Source organism: Nerophis lumbriciformis, linkage group LG19 (assembly GCF_033978685.3).
Source record: "Nerophis lumbriciformis linkage group LG19, RoL_Nlum_v2.1, whole genome shotgun sequence".
Taxonomy (NCBI): domain Eukaryota; kingdom Metazoa; phylum Chordata; class Actinopteri; order Syngnathiformes; family Syngnathidae; genus Nerophis; species Nerophis lumbriciformis.
Window position 1 is genome coordinate 28,435,177 of NC_084566.2, and position 23,009 is coordinate 28,458,185.

Genomic DNA, 23,009 nt, shown 5'->3' on the forward strand with positions numbered 1-23,009 from the left:
GTTTGCTCGTTGATGATTTGTTTGGTTTTATATTGTGTAGTTATATTTATATGGTAATTATTATTCTGTGACTGTAAATTGTTTGCTTTGTTTTCTTACTGATGCTTTTATTTTTTTCTGTATTGTATAGTTATAATTACATGCTTTTACTTGTAATTGTATTGAATTGTGGACCCCAGGAAGACTAGTGGGTTGTTGAGGCAACCAGCTAATGGGGATCCTTAATAAAAATCAAAAATCAAATATATACATGCATATATCCTACATAAACAATGTATGAATACATGAGATATCTATATATCTTAGGGACCTATAGACTATATCTCTGTTGCTGCAGCAGCAGAGAGTCTTGACACTTTGTATTGATATTTTCTATTACATTCTTCCCTTAAATGATAATGTTTACAGTGATTGTTTTATATGTGTTTTTTATGTATGTCGCTTTATTGGATAAAAGTCCCAAACACATTTCACATAGGTGGGCTACACAAAATTGGGTTGGAAAAGACTAAATTTAGACTTGTATAATATTGTATAGCCACTGTCCATCTGATTGTCTAGTTAGCTAACATATATTACCCCCCCGACACAATCTGGACTGTGGTCCTAACTTTTACCCCTGTTGGCTTTTACAATCTTCATCTTCATCTTTTATTTCAACTTTGTGTTATTCAAGTATGACATTTTTAAATGTAATTAATTTCATTGACAAGCAATTATATTATGGTCATACTCTTGTTTGCTAGCGGCTACGATTTCAGTACTATTGAAGATCTTTGCTCCTTCTCAACTCTGTGGTAATGTTCTTTTCACAAAATGCAACCAATAGTACGTTAATGTTGAATCTTACTTGTGAAAAGTAATTCCCCGGTTCATATTTTCAACAGTCCGCTCATTTGAGCAGGAAAACGCTGAACACCAGCCCGTCATCTTTGTTTTCTACCTGTCAACTGTCAGTTTCGGCTGCTCGCCGGCTCATCACCACTTCAAGATGGCGGCCGAATTTCTCGCTTCACAGCAGCCAACGCTGTGTCTACTTAAAATATGTCCATGCATTGAACGTAATGATACAAAAAAACTACTTCCGGATTATGGCAAACCACAAAGGACAAAATAAAATGATTGCATACTTGCAAATGAGACTCAGAAATGTAAGAAGACAATATATATAACAACTGGTGTTAAATCAGCTCAGTTAAAATTTGAATGAAAACCAAAATAATATTACATAAATAAAGATGTATTACCACATTAACCTTCAAAAGTACCATATATTGGAGCAGTTTAATACTAATTTCAATTCAAATGTTAGAGGTACTCAGGGTGCCAAAATATATTTTTAAAGCTATGTCCACACAATTTGTGTATATGGCACAACTCAGACGCCTAGTGGTTAGTGTCTGCCCTGAGATCGGTAGGTTGTGAGTTCAAACCCCGGCCGAGTCATACCAAAGACTATAAAAATGGGACCTATTACCTCCCTGCTTGGCACTCAGCATCAAGGGTTGGAATTGGGGGTTAAATCACCAAAAATGATTCCCGGGCGCGGCCACCGCTGCTGCTCACTGCTCCCCTCACCTCTCAGGGGGCGATCAAGGGTGATGGGTCAAATGCGGAGAATAATTTCGCCACACCTGACCTCGTGCGCGTGTGACAATCATTGGTATTTTAACTTTAAATACGGCTACAGTATTTAAAGAGGAATGTGGTTAATCCTGGACAAAATTGGCACCCTTTTACTAATTGAGGGACCAGAGGGCTGAAGACAAAACCAGCATGGACATTGCATGGGCACGACGACCCCAAACGCGCAAAGAAACTGGTCCAGATATAAAGATATGCATTTTTAAGAATATGACAGATTTCTTGGCACTGTGAGCAATGAGGACGCCGAGAAGGCCATTACTCGGGATGCAGTCACATCTTTATTGTGATGGGAGTCATAAAAATGGAGCAGAAGTAAAAGAAAGACATTAGAAAGGACAGTGGGTTCATTGCAAACATGACGCAGCCTTCAATGGGCCGCTGGAACAAATTCATGGCACGGAACAGGACACAAAAAAACCAAAATACTCTATAAAGAAAAAAGTGGGAGGAGAAACGTCTGCGAGGACATCCATCGCTGAAACCACGACGATTCATGCACTTCAAATCAGTAGCTTCATAACGACGATAACATTTTCATTCCTCGTCTTTGTGTTAATAGAATACATGTGGTACATTTTCACCTTTTTGTAAAACAGAAAACGGGATTATTTTTCATACTAAAATATATTATTGTATCAATTCAGCCTACAGTCATGTACACTACAATGTGTAATAAATAACCATCAAAGAAAATACAAAAATAAGACACATAAATATTTAAGAAAAAAAAAAAAGTTGTCTAAAGACTAAAACTGTGGAAAAAAGTTCTAATACTGGCTTTTGTTAAAACATTAAATGAAACAAGTGGGAGGAAACAACAAATACTGTTAAGGTAAAATGAAGCACAAGAACGTCACGTTGGCTGACGTTTGCCACCTGAAGTGCGGGACAGCTCGCCGCCATCTTAACCTGAAGACAAGTGCACAAGTCGGACCAATATAGTTGATGATGTTCAACGTGAGCAAAGATAAAATCCACAGGTGAGTTCAGTGTGCAACATTTTGTCTGCATTAAAAAGCTTCCTCACGTTAATAAAAGCGTCCAACTCAGTAATCAATAAAGATGATCGCAGGCTGATTATGACACCATCAACTTTGTACTAGTACTTCCTGTCATGCTACATGCCATCTTTGGGATAGTTTATTGTAAAAAACCTTGTAAACTTGAGATCTCGGGGAGAAAAATCTCAATGAGCATTTACTTCTTTACCATTTTTAAAAGCATGACTATTTTTGTGTCCTTGGTGGCATGCGGCGGCTGTTGTGAGCAGGCGGTCAAAGGCGAGCCAACGCGGCGCTCGAATCGAGTAACAGACGTAACGAAATAATAGCAATAATACTGTCCAAGCGACAACACTGTTCAATGGCACTTTAACAGCACGCAGGTCTTGCATAAGGCAGGGGGCGCCGGCGTGGAGCAGCTCGACCCGAATGAGGAGTTTGTGTTTTTTTTTCTTCTGCTAGCTTTCTGGTGTTATGACTCCCAGGAACCACCCCAGTTTGTTTTCCTTAAGGCTAACAGTCTGAAACTGAAAACGCCGGCTAGCGCACAAACGTAACACTGAAGGACTTGACGATGGGTGAGGCGCGTACCCGCAGCGGGAATACCGTAGTGCAGAGCGTTTTTGTTCGTAGAACTCAATAAAATACTGACTTTTAGGAAACTTCATTGGCAATAAAAAGGTCGTAGAAACAAGTCGAGCGAGTTAGTAACCGGGAGCAAACAAACGACGTTTATAAACATTTGTAACACTGATATTTTGCACGGGAAAACAAAAAAGCTTGTGGAGTTCAGGCACACCCGGCGGTTTCAACACAGTAGTGGACCGTTCTCGTCAAAGTGTCCTGAAGGAATTCGCTCATTTGGCGTTTGTCACAGCTTCGTCCGAGGATCCCTCGCTGTCCGACCAATCCCTGATGTTTTTGTAGGTGCAGTCCGCTACCTGCTCCAAATTTACACCCGCAGACTCCTCTTTGTCCTCTGTGGATTCCTGCGACTGGTCGTGCGTCAGCTCCACCTCCACAACCCCGCATACAAATTCATCCACTTCCATGTCTGCCGCTTCCGCCTTCTTCCCTTTCCCCTCGTCTTTCTTTTCCCCTTCCTCCTTCGGCGCCTCTTCTTGCAGCATCTCTTCTTGCTCCTCCTCCGGCGCATCTTCTTGCTCCTCCACCTGCGCCTCCACTTGCTCCTCCTCCTCCTCCTCCTCCTCCTCCTCCTCCTCTCCATCCTCCTCGTCCTCTTCCTCGTCATCGTCGTCGAAGTTTCCCTCGTAGATCTCGCACACGCCGTCGTCCACCTGCACCACTCTGACGTCGTCCACGCACATGGCTTCGTCGTCCTCGCTCTCCCTGCCGTCAGAGTCCAGCTGGGAGATCGGCATTGGGCCGAAGCTGTCCGACGTCGGGCCGAAGCTGTCCGATGTCGGGCCGATGTCCTGGCTGAACGCATCTCTCTTGCAGTAGGAGTAGCGGTGGTTCATGTGCTGCGAGTATGAGCCCGAGTGCGAGAAGCGTTTACCACACTTGTTACACTGGTAGGGCTTCTCGCCTGAGTGCAGGCGCGAGTGCTCCAGCAGGTGGTGCTTGTGTTTAAAGGCCTTCTTGCAGACCGGGCACTCATGCGGACGCTTTCCTGCAATATAAGTCAACAGAGAATGTTAAGAGGAAACAGTGGCGTCTTTGGGCAAGGACTACAACTAGAGATGTCCGATAACATCAGACTGCCGATATTATCGGCCGATAAATGCTTTAAAATGTGATATCGGAAATTATCGGTTTCAAAAAGTACAATTTATGAATTTTTAAAACGCAGCTGTGCGGAGGGAGTGGTACACGGACATAGGGAGAAGTACCGTATTTTCCGCATTATAAGGCGCACCTTCAACGAATGGCATATTTCAAAACTTTGTTCATATATAAGGCGCACCTATGCATCCATTAGATGGAGCTGCGCTAAAGTAGTATGGATTAGGGCTGGGCGATATATCGATATACGCGATATATCGCGGGTTTGTCTCTGTGCGATATAGAAAATGACTATATGGTGATATCGAGTATACGTTCTCACACAGTTGCTTTTAGCTGCGGGCATTACACTACAGGCTCTCCTCCTCTTTCCAGTCTCTCCTTCTCACAGACAGACAAGCGCACCTTCTTACATACGTCACATACTGTCACGTCATACGTCACATACGTATACGCCCTCCCTGAGCAGAGAGGTAACAGCATGGCTAACGTTAGCTGTGATGCTAGCGGTAATACAAGAGAAAGAAGGTGCGAATCTGGTAACAAATGGAGGAATAATTAATTCACAAGAAAAACAGCAGGGGGTCTATCGTCTGGCGGTGGTTTGGCTTCAAGTGGGAAGATGTGGAACAGACAACCGTAATTTGTCAAGTGTGGGGCAAAAGCGTTGCTATAAAAAGTAGAATTACTGCTGTAACAAACAGTTCAGGGTGTCCCAAGTTATTGGAGTGTGTTAGGTAAGGAGGAGGAGTGTTGTTCTTCCAGAGTTGCCGTAGGGCTGTGACGTAGGGTGTGTGTGGTTGTGGAAGGAGGTGTGTGATGTTGACATTAAAGAAGCGGTGGCTACCGAACCTGCTCTAATCTCTCCTGTTTATTATTTTATTAGATAAGTACACTGTATAGGCGAACCCAGGACACTCGGCTACACCGCTAATATGTAGCATCATTTGAAAAGTCACCCGCTAGACAATGAAGAGGGCTTACTCCGCACGTCAATATCTCCGTTTGGTGCCACACGTCCACACCATCAAAATGCCGAGGCAAACATTTCCAGATCAACACCGTATGAAAAAAATAGTGATTTTTTTAGTTGTGATTTCCTTCTCTGCATGAAAGTTTAAAAGTAGCATATATTAATTCAGTATGAAGAAGAATGGTTTAATGTAGACACATAGAATCATCATACTGCTGTGATTATATGCATCAAGTGTTCATTCAAGGCTTAGGCAAAATATCGAGATATATATCGTGTTTCGCGATATGGCCTTAAAATATCGCGATATTAAAAAAAGGCAATATCGCCCAGCCCTAGTATGGATGCATAGGTGCGCCTTATAATCCGGTGAATAAAGTACTATCTAAAGGGAATGTCAACAAAACAGTCAGATAGGTCAGTCAAACTTTATTAATAGATTACAAACCAGCGTTCTGACAACTCTGTTCACTCCCAAAATGAATAAACTGCTGTTTTATTATTTTCCCTGAGGTAAAGTCAGTGATGTGGGGTTTTGTTTATCTTTTAACAACAGCAAGGTATAACATGTAGTGCAACATTTATATCACATAGTGGAGGGGAACTTTCCCCTGATTCAATAAACACGTAAAAAACAGTGATACTGTTACGGTAAATCAAACGTTAGTGTAATCACAATATAGTAACACTCGAAATAGTGTAGAGCAATAACAATATATCAATAACTCAACATTGCTCAAACGTTAATGTCACACAACCCAACACACAAAATAAACATGTAAAGCTCACTTTATGAAGTTATTCCTCATCCACGAATCCCTCGAATTCTTCTTCTTCAGTGTCCGAATTAAACACCATTGATTCGTTTATGTTAAGTTCTCTTGCCGCTGCTCTATTCCCGTGTTCTACTGCGTGACTGATCGTCTTAAGTTTAAACTCTGCGTCGTAAGCGTGTCTCTTAATAGGAGCCATTTTTGGGTTAGAAGCGTTTTTCTTCTATGGGGGAAAATGAACTCGGCGGCTGCTTACCGTAGAAGAAGAAGCAGTTACCGTAGTTGCGAGATCTAAACTTTATGAAAATGAAGTTTAGGTTTGTTGTGGCTCAATATTGGTCCATATATAAGGCGCACCGGATTATAAGGCGCACTGTCAGCTTTTGAGAAAATTTGAGGTTTTTAAGTGCGCCTTTTAGTGCGGAAAATACGGTACGGAGCGCCAATAAACCTTAAAGGCACTGCCTTTGCGTGCCGGCCCAATCACATAATATCTACGGCTTTTCACACACACAAGTGAATGCAAGGCATACTTGGTCAACAGCCATACAGGTCACAATGAGGGTGGCCGTATAAACAACTTTAACACTGTTACAAATATGCCCCAGACTGTGAACCCACACCAAACAAGAATGACAAACACATTTCAGGAGAACATCCGCACCGTAACACAACATAAACACAATAGAACAAATACCCAGAACCCCTTGCAGCACTAACTCTTCCGGGACGCTACAATATACCGTATTTTTCAAACTATAAGTCGCAGTTTTTTTCATAGTTTGGCCGGGGGTGCGACTTATACTCAGGAGCGACTTGTGTGTGAAATTATTAACACATTACCGTAAAATATCAAATAATATTATTTAGCTCAGTCACGTAAGAGACTAGGCGTATAAGATTTCATGGGATTTAGCGATTAGGAGTGACAGATTGTTTGGTAAACGTATAGCATGTTCTATATGTTATAGTTATTTGAATGACTCTTACCATAATATGTTACGTTAACATACCGGGCACGTTCTCAGTTGGTTATTTATGCGTCATATAACGTACACTTATTCAGCCTGTTGTTCACTATTCTTTATTTATTTTAAATTGCCTTTCAAGTGTCTATTCTTGGTGTTGGGTTTTATCAAATAAATTTCCCCCACAAATGCGACTTATACTCCAGAGCAACTTATATATGTTTTTTTCCTTCTTTGTTATGCATTTTCGGCCGGTGCGACTTATACTCCAGAGCGACTTATACTACGAAAAAATACTGTACACATCCCCCCCACCTCAACCCCGCCCACCTCAACCTCCTCATGCTCTATCAGGGAGAGCATGTCCCAAATTCCAAGCTGCTGTTTTGAGGCATGTTAAAAAAAAATGCACTTTGTGACTTCAATAATAAATATGGCAGTTGAGTTGAATTATTTTGGAAAACCTTGTTACATTGTTTAATGCATCCATCGGGGCATCACAACAAAATTAGGCATAATAATGTGTTAATTCCACGACTGTATATCGGTATCGGTTGATATCGGAATCGGTAATTAAGAGTTGGACAATATCGGAAATCGGCAAAAAAGCCATTGTCGGACATCTCTAACTACAACTGTGGGAGGCGACTCACCGGTGTGTTCGTATTTGTGCCTGAGCAAGGAGCTGCCCTTTTGGAAGACCTTGGAGCAAAGATCGCAGGCATAGACGCCGTTTTCAAGCCTCGCCTTCTTCAGTTCCTTTTGGTCCTCAGCCGCAGACACGTCAGAACTTGTGTCAGGCGTCTACGAGAAAGAAAGAATACACATGAATCCATCTGTTTATTTCATTAGCAAAAAGCAGCACGCACATGAAAATGAGCTCAAGTGCCGCAAGGTTCTGTCCTGAGACCCCAGTTATTCAGAAAACAGTGTTCTTACCTTGTGTCCGTTGAGGACAACCGTCTTGGCTGCGTTGTCGGTCGTGGCGGCGTAGGTGTAGGTTAGCTGCGGGATGAGGATGGTTCGCTTGGCTGAAGTGTTGAGGGAGCCCAGACAGCCCACCGTGCCCTGACCGGTGATGGCCACCAGGGTGGGCATCTGCGAGGCAGGGACGATGTTGCGGGTCTGAGGTGTGGCTACGTAGACCGTGCGCCCACCGACCTGCTCTTTCCGCAGGCAGGCCAGGTTGAGAGTCTGCGGTGGCTTCTTGGCAGGAGGCGGGTCTTCCGGCACGGCTCGAGCCTGTTTCGGAAGGGAAAGGTCCAAAGGTTCTGCTTGGGAGTCCGGAGCCTCCGGGTCCTCCGGCTCGCTTTTGACAATGACCAGGTCGCTGGGGTTGAGACTTAACGACGAGGAATCGGATGGGGAAGCACTTCCACACTCCAATGAGGCTTTGGTATCTTCCTGTCTCTCTCCACTCTGATTGCAGGAATCCAAGTCAGACTTTGGCGGTAGAATCGGTTTGGAATCTTCCATGTCACTGCTTTTCTTGCCAGTGTTCATCTTGACAAACCATTTCCTAACCACAACCACGGGTATACTGACAGAGTCTGAGATCTTCTCCAGATCTTCCTTGCTAGGGTTGGCGTTGGAGGCGAAGTAGCTCTTGAGGTGCGACAGGAGGTCGTCCACGGGAGGTTCCTGAAGCGTCACCCCTGCCTCGCTGAGAAGATCGGCAAAGGAAGGGTCCAGAGTGGCAGAGTCCACGGCATCGCTGTTGGCCGCCTTGTGGTGCTGGAGCAAGTGCAGCGCCTCCAGGTTTTCAGGACAGTCGTCACAAAGTAAACAAGCATTGGCGCCGTCAGCTTGGGGAACGTCAGCCGCTTCCGTCTTTATGGTCTTCTGCATCTGCTGGTTTGGTTCTGTTTCTGTGACAAGCATTGACTCAGGTTCTTCCTTGACGCGGCTGAGGTCTATTTTTGGAGTGGGTGGTTTGTCCGTTTTAGTGGGGGTAGGGGCAGCGGCGATCGGGGTAAGAGGAGTGAGGGGGAGGTTGTTTTTAACAAAAAGCGACATGGGCTGGGTAGAGGCGGTGGTGGCGGGTGCCGGACCGATGCTGTAGTTGATGATGATCTTGGTGGTGCCGTCATGGTCCACAAAGGCGGGCAGACTGATGATCTGCTGCTGAGGCTGCAACACGGTGCCGTTGGCCGTACCCAGCACCTGCCTGAGCACGTTCCCATCCATGGCCACTTTCAGAACGTTCTGCAGGTCATTCATGTTGATGTTGAGTGGTGCCCCCAGGCCCATGGTGGGCAGAACCATGGCCACGCTCTGAGGCAGCGCAGCAGGCGCCGCTGCTGGCTGGGAGGTCACCGTATTCGCCACCCCGGCCGGTGCGGCCACAGGCGGCTTGCAGGAATGTTCCACTGGTTCTGATTTGATCTGAGTGACGGGGAGCTGTTCTTGGAGAGGTTTGCTATCAGGCTTCTCTTTGAGGGCCGGGCGGACCGGGGCGATGGAGACTCGCATGGCGGCGGAGTTCCCGATGGGCAACTTTGTGGGTTTGTGAGCGACGCCGTTTGGCGTGACTGCTCGCACACACTTCTTGCTGCTGATGTGGGAACTGTATGAGCCCGAGTGGGAGAACCTCTTCTTGCAGTTTGAGCATTCGTACGGTTTCTCTCCTGGAAACGACACATGCAGAAGTCACTGTTAAACACACAATTGTATTTTTTTTTCCAAAACAGGTGGGCTACATTCCAGTGCTAATTTCAACAGCAGTTTTTTTAATTTACTTTTAGTCATAGTCTTTTGATGAAAAACTATTCTAGTTTTAGTCATATTTCAGGCATCTAAATTGATTCTGTTTTAGTCGACTGAATTCCTCAGCATTTTAGTCGACTAAATTTAGTCGTCTTAACAAGTATAAAAGATAACGCATCTTTGAAGTTGTCGTGATACCACTGTTATTGAGGTTATTAAAATTACTTTACAATTAGAGATGTCCGATAATATCGGCTGATAAATGCTTTAAAATGTAATATATCGGAAATTATCGGTATCGGTTTCAAAAAGTAAAATGTATTACTTTTTAAAACGCCGCTGTACGGAGTGGTACACGGACCTATGGAGAAGTACAGAGCGCCAATAAACCTTAAAGGCACTGGCTTTGCGTGCCGGCCCAATCGCAAAATATCTACGGCTTTTCACACACACAAGTGAATGCAAGGCATACTTGGTCAACAGCCATACAGGTCACACTGAGGGTGGCTGTATGAACAACTTTAACACTTTTACAAATATGCGCCACACTGTGAACCCACACCAAACAAGAATGACAAACACTATTCGAGAGAACATCCGCACCGTAACACAACAGAACAAATACCCAGAACCCCTTGCAGCACTAACTCTTCCGGGACACTACAATACACCCCCCCCCCCCCCCCCCCCTCATGCTCTCATGTCCCAAATTCCAAGCTGCTGTTTTGAGGCATGTTAAAAAAAATAATGCACTTTGTGACTTCAATAATAAATATAGCAGTGCCATGTTGACATTTTTTTTTTCCATAACTTGAGTTGATTTATTTTGGAAAACCTTGTTACATTGTTTAATGCATCCAGCGGGACATCACAACAAAATGAGGCATAATAATGTGTTAATTCCACGACTGTATATATTGGTATCGGTAATTAAGAGGACAATATCGGATATCGGCAAAAAAGCCATTATCGGACATCTCTATTTACAACGTAATAGTTTAGTTCCGCACTGCATAACTTAGCATATACAGATGCATCACATTATTTCAGAATCAATTCAGGCTAACAGACTAATTAAAGCTTCAAAATGATTTAGTTAATTTCCGAATGTGCATTCAATAGTGTGTTATGCAACAGAACAGATCGTCCGCCATTGGATTAAGCACACGGGCTGGGTAGAGCTCCGTGCATGGCGGGATACAACGTGTTCACTTGCTCTGAGCAGAATGAAATACTTGTAATAATAAAACAGGAAAACATGGAAATGGAAAATAAACATGTATTTCACTCTCAAATCTTAATATTACGAATGTAATGAGGACTGCTATAATACACGTTACGTTATTTACATACACACAATTGTATATATGAACCGTTTTACATTTGGAGTGCACAACAGCTGACCGGGACATTCGAAAGTTCTCTTGCCGTCTTGAGATGTGTCGTACCCAAAATAGCTGCAATCGCGCGTTTCCTTCACTTAAGGTATTCATGTGTGATTTCCACAAGCGTCTGTACATGTAGAAGAAGGAGAAACACGGGCATGTCTGGATCACTCGCCTCCATTTTTCCAGTGGTTAGCTCTGGTTGTTATGAAGCTGGCTGTGGCGCGTTCTTTCTGACGTCACTTCCTGTGCGGGGCGAGGTCTTTCTGACTTCACTTCTTTTCCGAACTTCCCCCCCCCCCAAAACCTTTATTTATAAGGTTCAACATTTACATACAATCAAATAAATAATAATAACAACAGTACAAAACATCGCCAGGGGGTTGTAAACTCAATAAAGCCTAAAGAAGAATGCAAAAAAAAAAAAAAAAAAAAATTATATATATACATACACAATATATATATATATATATATACTTGTACTTGTACTTGTATAGCGCTTCTACCTTCAAGGTACTCAAAGCGCTTTGACACTACTTCCACATTCACACACTGATGGAGGGAGCTGCCATGCAAGGCGCTAACCAGCACCCATCAGGAGCAAGGGTGAAGTGTCGTGCTCAGGACACAACGGACATGACGAGGTTGGTACTAGGTGGGGATTGAACCAGGGACCCTCGGGTTGCGCACGGCCACTCTTCCACTGCGCCACGCCGTCCCTATATATATATATATATATATATATATATATATATATATATATATATATATATATATATATATATATATATATATATATATACATATAAATAATATATAAATATATACATATGTATATATATATATATATATATATATATATATATATATATATATATATATATATACAGTATATATATAATACAAATATAATAATATATATATATATTTATATAAATAAATATATTTATATATAAATAATTTATATATATATATATATATATATATATATATATATATATATATATATATATATATATATATATATAATAATACGGCGTGGCGAAGTTGGTAGAGTGGCCGTGCCAGCAATCGGAGGGCTGCTGGTTACTGGAGTTCAATCACCACCTTCTACCATCCTAGTCACGTCCGTTGTGTCCTTGGGCAAAACACTTCACCCTTGCTCCTGTTGGGTGCTGGTTAGCGCCTTGCATGGCAGCTCCCTCCATCAGTGTGTGAATGTGTGTGTGAATGGGTGAATGTGGAAATACTGTCAAAGCGCTTTGAGTACCTTGAAGGTAGAAAAGCGCTATACAAGTATAACCCATTTATCATTTATATATTATATATTATTATTTTATATATATATATATATATATATATATATATATATATATATATATATATATATATATATATATGTGTGTGTGTGTGTGTAAAGCCATAGGCTCACACAAGTTCAGTAAATAATCCAAGTTTGAAGCACAGCATCATAGTTTTCACAGCCTTTGGTTGTTAGAGGTAGAAAGCATTTTAAAGTAAATTTCTAATTATTTTTTAAAAGGCACAAAAAACAGGTCTGATATTGAGAAACTTACATTTTTGTATATATAACTTAGCCAATAGTATAATGAGGTTGCAAAGGTAAAATTCCTTTTCAATTTTTTTCCTCATACTGTGTAAATCCAAATAGCAACATCTTTAAAACAAAGCACAAATTTGTTATGAATATTGTCCAGGATTAAACGACAGATGCCCTGCCATAGTGATCGAGTGCTTTCACAAGTCCAAAACAGGTGGTTAACAGTCCCTAGATGCATGTTACATAAGGTGCATGTAATATCAATGTCCTTTTTGTATCTAACCATCACAATCTTTACAGGGTAATAACTATGAATGATTTTCAAAGAAATATCTTTGACTTTGTTCCTAAGTAAATACCGGTTAGGAAGAGACCATGTTTTGACCCAGCAGATGTCATTCACAGCATTATTCCAGAGCGCAACCATTGGAGACAGACACACAATCATTTTGGAATAAGCTGCGGATTTTTCTATTATTTTTCTGATTAAAACAAAGTTTCCCTACAGGAGTGTCAAGTGGCTCATTCACAATTGTTACAGCAGAAAGAGGAAATGAGTAAACCCTGTACAACATAACAACACCTGATGGAATGGCATCAAATACAATGGCAAATTGTTTGGGAGTCACAGGGACCTTGGCGCAGTGGAAGAATGGCCGTGCGCGACCCGAAGGTCCCTGGTTCAATCCCCACCTAGTACCAACCTCGTCATGTCCGTTGTGTCCTGAGCAAGACACTTCACCCTTGCTCTTGATGGGTGCTGGTTAGCGCCTTGCATGGCAGCTCCCTCCATCAGTGTGTGAATGTGTGTGTGAATGGGTAAATGTGGAAGTAGTGTCAAAGCGCTTTGAGTACCTTGAAGGTAGAAAAGCGCTATATAAGTACAACCCATTTATCATAATTTATATCATTTAAAATGGTTGAGAAATCCTTGGTAATTAAAACGTTGACTTTCCTTATTGAAAAGCTGAAATAATACCATTTTTGAACCAATTGTTGCGGAAAAGAGATTTCCTTTTGTAACATATGTCTTTATTGTTCCAGATGAAGTATTTGGTAGGTGAGAAATTCTGCTTGTAGAGAAGAGACCATGCCAGAAGAGCTTGTTTGTGGAAGTTTGAAAGAGCAACAGGAATCCTATCAATGTTGTAGTTACACAATAACAACAATTTTAGGCCTCCGAGATTAGAAAATACATGATGAGAAATGAAGTTCCAAATTGAGGTAGGATCTTTTAAATAGTGTCTTATCCAATTCATCTTGAAGGTGTTGTTTAGTGTAGTGAAATCGAGAAAGTTTAGACTAGCCTGATTGTAATTGTTCATTATAACAGATTTCTTGATATAATGAATTTTGTTTTTGCCAAATAAAGTCAACAAGTATTTTGTCAATAGTCTTACATATTTTTTGGTTTACATCTAAAGAAATAGCCGCATACGTAAGCCTGGAGATACCTTCCGCTTTGGAGAGTAAGGTTCTGCCTTTTTAAGGATAAATCTCTCTGCAGCCATTGGTTAAATCTTTTCTTGTTTTTTTCTACAATTGGAGTAAAGTTTAAGACCGATCTAGAACTCTGATTTTTAGTAATAAGTATTCCTAGGTAATTAATACTCTCCTTAATTGGAATTTTACACATAGACAGCATTTGACATAGCTTCACAGCCATTAGTTCACACTTATTCACATTTAAATGGAGACCAGAAGCCAAAGAGAGTACATGAATCACATCCATCCTCTCCAAACTCAGTTTGTAAACGATCAATGAGTCCATACAAAGCTAAGAGGCGGAGATTCAAGAAATACACGGCAGGCTTACCTGTGTAAAAAAATGTCCGAGTAGAGGGACCTTAAACGATAGTTTAGTGTGGCTGAAACGAGGCTTATGCTAAATGATTATTCGTTTAAGGGTTTATCCGGCTTAGTGTAGACATAGCCTTAGACAATTCATATTTTCACTGTAATGTTCAGTCACATTGTAACTATTTTCTGTTCCATCATTAAAATGAATTGTGTACATTCTATCATGTGGTCAACTATTTATTTAGACAATTATGACCAAGCAAAAATATCACTGATCTATAGTTTGTTCTCAACGCCAACACTCTCAACACCAGTGTAAAGTGCATAAAAATATGTGTGTATGTTTATGGTCATATGAAGAAACAAACTAGTTTTATTCTATATTGCGTACAACTACGCTGAGTGTGCACAATAATTGGCGTCTTGGCAACTGTCCCATATAAATACAGCAACCAGTGTTACAAAACTAACGTATATATACATATAAAACAAATTAAAGTGATATATTGTAAGAATGGATATACCGTATATAGTATTTTATTTACATACTATTGGGTATAATAAGTTTGACTAACGTTCCTCAATGCTTTAATTAGAAAAAAAAGCATCTAAATCGCCTGTCAGAAGAGCGTCAGCTGGTCATGCACCTAAACAGAATAAATTTAAGAGAAAGCTAATTGATGCAATTGTTAGTAAAGCCAGTGTAATCTAATAAATCTTTTGACATTACTATGGAGTCCCGACAATAACGTGTAACGTTACGCCTTGTGCGTCTTCAAACCTCCATTTGGACATCGATGTGTGAAGTGTGCATGTTGTTCTCATGCGTGTGTGGGTTTTCTACGGGCACTCCAGTTTCCTCCCACATTCCAAAAATAGCTTAATTGAAGACTGCAAATTGTCCATGGATATGAATGTTAGTGTGAAGGATTGTCTATATGTGCCCTGCGATTGGCCATGCTAATTTGAGTTAGCTTTTCTATGAGCTAGTCCTTTATATGATAGCATTAAGCAAGTGGCATTAGAGCTCAACCTTCATCCTGCATAATTTAATTGCTTTTTTCAGTTTATTCCAAATTATATTACTAATCTAACGTGATTCCTAAATGTAGGTGCACTTCATGTGTATATATAGTATTTTTTTTTTAGTGTGGTTAGTTCATACTTGCCAACCTTGAGACCTCCGATTTCGGGAGGTGGGGGGTGGGGGCGTGGTAGGGCGTGGTTGGGGGCGTGGTTAAGACGGGAGGAGTATATTGACAGCTAGAATTCACCAAGTCAAGTATTTCATATATATATATATACATATATATATATATATATATATATATATATAGCTACATCCTGAAAATATGCAAACAAAACTGTGTTTAGATAATTAATACTTCAAACTTGCATAAATAAATCTTAAGGAATATAACATAACTTGGCTTCTGAGAGCTTCAAAATGTAATGAATAAAATGCTAAAGTTGTTGATAAACAAGCAATTATTTTAATAATTAAATATGGTCATTTTAAATGAATTATTATGATAATTTAAAATTAATTATTTCAAATATGTTTATTTTAATGTATAATTCTAATGCCTGGATGTAATAAGGAGTCAGAAAAAATACAAATAAAAATACAATTAATTTTGATGTTTTTAGCAAAATATAGTAAAAATGTATTTTTTTTTTTTTTTTTAAATTAATAAATATATTTATTTTTAGGTAAGATAAACATAATAATACAATAATAATACAACCCTCCCGGAAAATTCGGGAGGGTTGGCAAGTATGGGTTAGTTTTATATATAATATATAATTTATACATATACACACACACATACATTATGTGTGTGTGTGTATATATATATATATATATATATATATATATATATATATATATATATATATATATATATATATATATCCATCCATCCATCCATTTTCTATCTCTTGTCCCTTTTGGAGCCTATCTCATATACACACATATACAGTGGGGCAAAAAAGTATTCAGTCACTCACCAATTGTGCAAGTTCTCCCACTTAAAAAGATGAGAGAGGCCTCTAATTGTAGTCATAGGTATACCTCAACTATGAGAGACTAAATAAGAAAAAAAAATCCAGAAAATCACTGTATGATTTTTAAAGTATTTATTTGCAAATTATAGTGGAAAATAAGGATTTGGTCAATAACAAAAGTACATCTGAATACTTTGTTATATACCCTTTGTTGGCAATGACAGAGGTGAAACGTTTTCTGTAAGTCTTCACAAGGTTTTCACACACTGTTGCTGGTATTTTGGCCCATTCCGCCATGCAGATCTTCTCTAGAGCAGTGATGTTTTGGGGCTGTCGCTTGGGCAACACGGACTTCCAACTCCCTCCAAAGATTTTCTACGGGGTTGAGATTTGGAGATTGGCTAAGCCACTCCAGGACCTTGAAATGCTTCTTGCAAAGCCACTCCTTCGTTGCCTGGACGGTGTGTTTTAGTATCACAGTCATGCTGAAAGACCCAGCCATGTTTCATCTCCAATGCCCTTGCTGATGGAAGGAGGTTTTCACTCAAAATCTCACATCATTTTCTTTACATGGATAAGTCGTCCTGGTCCCTTTTGCACAAAAGCTGCCCCAAAACATGATGTTTCCACCACCATGCTTCACAGTAGGTATGGTGTTCTTTGGACGCAATTCAGCATTCCTTCTCCTCCAAACACAACAAGTTGAGTTTTTACCAAACGTTCTATTTTGGTTTCGTCTGACCATATGACATTCTCCCAATAGTCTTCTTGATCATCAGATCTATCATACTTCAGACGGGCCTGGGCATTTACTGGCTTAAGCAGGGCACTGCAGGATTGAAGTCCCATGCGGCGTAGTGTGTTACTGATGGTAGCCTTTGTTACTTTGGTCCCAGCTCTTTGCAGGTAATTCACTAGGTCCCCCCCGTCTAATTGTGGAATTTTGCTCACCGTTCTTGTAATCATTTTGACCCCACGGAGTGAAATCTTGTGTGGAGCCCCAGGTCGAAGGAGATTATCAGTGGTCTGATATGTCTTCCATTTGCTAATAATTTCTCCCACAGTTGATTTCTTCACACCAAGCTGGTGGCCTAGTGGTTAGAGTGTCCGCCCTGAGATTGGTAGGTTGTGAGTTCAAACCCCGGCCGAGTCATACCAAAGACTATAAAAATGGGACCCATTACCTCCCTGCTTGGCATTCAAGGGTTGGAATTGGGGTTAAATCACCAAAATGATTCCCGAGCGTGGCCACCGCTGCTGCTCACTGCTCCCCTCACCTCCCAGCCTGGTGCAGGTCTACAATTTTGTTTCTGGTGTCCTTTGACAGGTCTTTGGTCTTGGCAATAGTGGAGTTTGGAGTGTGACTGTTTGAGGTTGTGCACAGGTGTCTTTTACACTACTGATAAGGCCAAACAGGTGTCATTAATACAGGTAACGAGTGGAGGACAGAGGAGCCTCTTAAAGAAGAAGTTACAGGTCTGTGAAAGCCAGAAATCTTGCTTGATTGTAGGTGACCAAATATTTATTTTACAGAGGAATTTACCAATTAATTAATCAAAAAGCCTACATTGTGATTTCCTGGATTCCTTTCCCCCATTCTGTCTCTCATAGTTGAAGTGTACCTATGATGAAAATTACAGGTCTCTCTCATCTTTTAAAGTGGGAGAACATGCACAATTGGTGGCTGACTACATACCTCTCTGCCCCACTGTGTGTGTGTATATATATATATATATATATATATATATATATATATATATATATATATATATACACATAGTTGTCTTTCTTTGTGTACTAGCTTGAAAAATGACAAATCTGGTCTTTTGGGTTGTCAAGCAATTAATAGCTGAACAGTGTGCCGAGGACATCAATAAAGTGCACTGTACAGGTATATTTATTGGCGGGTAAGCTCGGCTCAGCTGATCGACAACTACAGCAGTTTGTTTTTATGTCAGTACCGGTATTTGTTTTTGGACATGTGGTACTGTAAGCGGTCTTGCTCTTGCTCTACCGTCTTTAATAGTAACAGTAACACAGTACATTATGAGTCATTTCCAAATATTACCGTATTTTTCGGAGTATAAGTCGCTCCGGAGTATAAGTCGCACCGGCCGAAAATGCATAATAAAGAAGGAAAAAAACATATATAAGTCGCATTTTTGGAGGAAATTTATTTGATAAAACCCAACACCAATAATAGACATTTGAAAGGCAATTTATAATAAATAAAGAATAGTGAACAACAGGCTGAATAAGTGTACGTTATATGAGGCATAAATAACCAACTGAGAACATGCCTGGTATGTTAACGTAACATATTATGGTAAGAGTCATTCAAATAACTATAACATATAGAACATGCTATACGTTTACCAAACAATCTGTCACTCCTAATCGCCAAATCCGATGAAATCTTGTACGTCTAGTCTCTTACGTGAATGAGCTAAATAATATTATTTGATATTTTACGGTAATGTGTTAATAATTTCACACATAAGTCGCTCCTGAGTATAAGTCGCACCCCCAGCCAAACTATGAAAAAAACTGCGACTTAAAGTCCAAAAACTAAGGTAGCTTCAGCCTATTTACTGTTGTGGGGATGTCCTGATGGATAGACTGCAGATGGCGCTTCAAGTTTGTAGTATTTTTGTCGAAGAAAATCAAGTCACGGGGGTTTACAAGTTGTTTGTTATCTCCCGCGGCAAAGGTGAAGTGCGTCCAAATGTATGGTCTTCTCTTTCTTTCCGGTGTAGAAGACATATTGTATTGATGTCTTGTATTGATCTTGCTTTCCCACTATTTCTGATTGGATACCCTTCGTGCTTTTCCACCCGCCACTCTCCTACATGCAACCGTGACTGGCTGTTTTGTCCCACCCGCTTAAAGACAAAACTAAATATGATTGCATTTTGTCACCGCCATCATTTTTGTCTCGTTTTAATTAGTTGACTAAATTGTCATTTAATTTCAGTAATTGTTTTAGTCAAAGTGCATTAGTTTCCATTTGTTATCATCTTAATTTCATTAAGGGAAAATAGGTCGTTGACGATATTGAAGACAACATTTTTTAGTCAACTCAATGAACACTGCTGCATTCAAGCTATGAGGGATGTCTTGTCTTGGTTTCTTCTGTCTTGTGAATTGCATGTTTTAGTTTGAAAAGTAACTCTTCTCGTTTCAGATCACTTGCCCTTCCTTTTGTGTCATCAGTCTGACATCATGCCTGACCCTTGATTGTTTCCACCTGTTCCCCATTACCCTCATGTGTCTTATAAGCCCACGCCTCCCTTTGTTCTGTGCCAGATTGTCTCGTTTATTCGTGCCTCTCTAGGTTCCTGTCCATGCCTTGCCTCGTCTCGTGTTTTGAATAACTTGATCCTGAATTCCTTCGTTGCTCTTTTGAGTTCTCTTTTTCTCTTCCTCAGCAGAGTGAATTTGTGTTATTTAGTTTTTCAGCCGAAGTGGTGAGTTTTCAGTTTTTCTTACAGTTCTTCCTTTTCCTCAATTTTTTTGAGTGACATTTTTTCTTAACCTTTATATATTTTTAGATTAGAGAACGTGTATAATTTTCATAGCCATTGTTTCTTCCTCCTGTTGGACCATTTTTTGTTTATAAATACATTTCATAGAATATACGCCAAGTATAGTTCGTTATTGTTTTTGCGTTTTCCTCCTTTCGGAGTGATTTTCGGTTGTTCCTTTTTTGGAACGTTTTTTGCCGACTAGGTTAGTTATAGCCTTTATTGAATTGCCCTGACTCTGGAGGTGAAAGGAAGCTATCAAAATAAAAGCCTGCCGAATTAATCCCTACTCTGCATCAGAGTCCTATCTTTTGACCAAGCCTGACAAGCTTAGCCCGGTGACATTCTTGTCGAAACAAGAACCTTATTGTTGTTGTTGTTTTAATGATCTAGAAACCTGAGGTAGTTGGGTTCAAAGTTCATAGTGCTAAATAGTCTTTGTCACCTATTTACTATTAGTGACTACTGTCAAAAGCAAGAACCCTATTGATTTCAAAACATATCAAATGGTACTTGAGACATCTGTCAGGGGTCAAATCAGTGCAAACTACTAGGCATATTTTTTGTCCTCATAGGAAATTGTTGTAGTGTTATGTCAGAGCAGGAACCCTGATGATTTTGGTAGTGGTTTGTCCACTCACAATATTTAACTAGTCAGCAAACAGTTAAGACTAGAGATGTCCGATAATATCGGCCGATAAATGCTTTAAAATGTAATATCGGAAATTATCAGTATCAATTTCAAAAAGTAAAATTAATGACTTTTTAAAACGCCGCTGTACGGTAAAACACGGACGTAGGGCATACTTGCCAACCCTCACGATTTTCCCGGGAGACTCACATATTTCAGTGCCCCTCCTGAAAATCAAACCATTCTCCCGAATTTCTCCCGATTTCCACCCGGACAACAATATTGGGGACGTGCCTTAAAGGCACTGCCTTTAGCGTCCTCTACAATCTGTCGTCACGTCCGCTTTTCCTTTATACAAACAGCGTGCCGGCCCATTCACATAATATATGCGGCTTTCACACACACATAAGTGAATGCAAACGCATACTTGATCAACAGCCATACAGGTCACACTGAGGGTGGCCGTATAAACAACTTTAACACTGTTACAAATATGCGCTACACTGTGAACCTACACCAAACAAGAATGACAAACACATTTCGGGAGAACATCCGCACCGTAACACAACATAAACCCAACATAACAAATACCCAGAACCCCTTGCAGCACTAACTCTTCCGGGACGCTACAATATACACCCCCGCTACCACCAAACCCCGCCTACCTCAATCCCGCCCGCACCATCTCCCAAATTCGGAGGTCTCAAGGTTGGCAAGTATGCTCTAGTATACTCTGGACTGAAGCTGTGTGCCTTCATTGTTTTTTATAGCTGTTGTTTTGAGGCATGTTTAAAAAAAAATAAAAATAATGCACTTTGTGAAAGTCAAAGTATAGTATTTCCCATAGTTGGAATGGGTATCAGGATTATCTCAGGGAGAGCATGTCCCAAATTCCAAGCTGTTTTGAGGCATGTTAAAAAAAAAAAAGCACTTTGTGCCATGTTGGCACTTTTTTCCATAACTGGAGTTGAAGTTGTTCTCTTATTTTGGAAAACCTTGTTTTTGATTGGTTGATTGATTGAAACTTGTATTAGTAGATTGCACGGTACAGTACATATTCCGTACAATTGACCACTAAATGGTAACACCCGAATAAGTTTTTCAACTTGTTTTAGTCGGGGTCCACGTTAATCAATTCATGGTAAAGTTACATTGTTTAATGCATCCAACGGGGCATCACAACAAAATTAGGCATAATAATGTGTTAAATCCACGACTGTATACATCGGTATCGGTTGATATCGGAATCGGTAATTAAGAGTTGGACAATATCGGAATATCGGATATCGGCAAAAAAGCCATTATGGGACATCTCTAGTTAAAACTGTTCTATGTCAAAACTAGAACCCTAATTATTTTGATACCTGAAATGAACCCTATTGATTTTTCATAGATATCCAACCTTACATGCAGATTTTAGAGCTATTAGAAAAGTGTGCAGTAAAAAAAATAAATTGTAGGGTTGCTATGGCAACAACTCACCACTGTGAATGCGCAGGTGCTCTTTCAGGTGGTGCTTGTACTTGAAGGCCTTGGAACACTCGGTGCACTTGAACTTACGCACCCCTCCGACTCCACAGCTGGACAGCGACACGTGACGCTGACAACAAAGAAGACAAACGTTAAGACGCAAGCAACGGTTTTTGTAAGGGTCAGTATGGCTGGCTGAAAGGACCAGCGTGACCTTCTGTCAGAGTGCTAACATGTAGCGAGCCGCTAAGGCTTGGTCACGCAAGGCAGGTGAGAGAGCATGTGTCACCAACCAGGAAGTTAGAAAACAAGACATGGGCTGTTCCACTGGGATAAGAGTAAAAGGAGTGGCCAGGTGCAGGAGGGGGTTCAGGAAAGGGTCAACTATTTGTATCCAAACAAACTTACTGGAAAAAAAAAAAAAAAAAAAGATTGGTACTCTTGATTTATTTGTAGAAACGTAAAATCAAGTTGATAATTAGGTGGAGTAGAACAGAAGTGGTATGGGTGCAGCTGCTGCTACTTAAGTTAATCATTTTCTTTTCTCCTGTAAGGTGAAGCCGTCACTTTGCTTTGTTGACTGTCAACAATGAAGTAAAACTAGAACGTCTACTTCACCCGGCTACATATTACACACAACCCACTTCATTCCGTGCATGACACTGTCAGGCTTGTCCCTGGCAGTTTGGTTATGTTTTAGTTTTCCTTCTGTTTGTCTGTATTTCCTGTCAGCGCCTTTATTTTGGTTGTTTCCTGCTTGTCTCCCTGAACGCTGTTTCCACTCAGCGGCGGCTGATTGACACCTGGCCACACCTGG

At 40.5% G+C, this 23,009-nt stretch overlaps 1 protein-coding gene across 2 annotated transcripts in view; it reads right to left on the reverse strand.

Annotated features, from left to right (window-relative positions):
- Positions 1-1,906: 1,906 nt before the first annotated feature.
- LOC133618569 (zinc finger E-box-binding homeobox 1-like) overlaps positions 1,907-23,009 on the reverse strand; it is a 92,977-nt gene continuing 71,874 nt past the window's right edge. For both annotated transcript variants that reach the window (XM_061979052.1, XM_061979053.2), the window contains exons 5-8: positions 22,205-22,322; positions 8,048-9,735; positions 7,762-7,912; positions 1,907-4,281 (exon numbers count right to left, since the gene is read on the reverse strand). In XM_061979052.1, coding sequence (XP_061835036.1) covers positions 3,506-4,281; positions 7,762-7,912; positions 8,048-9,735; positions 22,205-22,322 — 2,733 coding nt within the window. In that variant the 3' untranslated portion in view covers positions 1,907-3,505. The remainder of the gene's footprint in view (positions 4,282-7,761; positions 7,913-8,047; positions 9,736-22,204; positions 22,323-23,009) is intronic.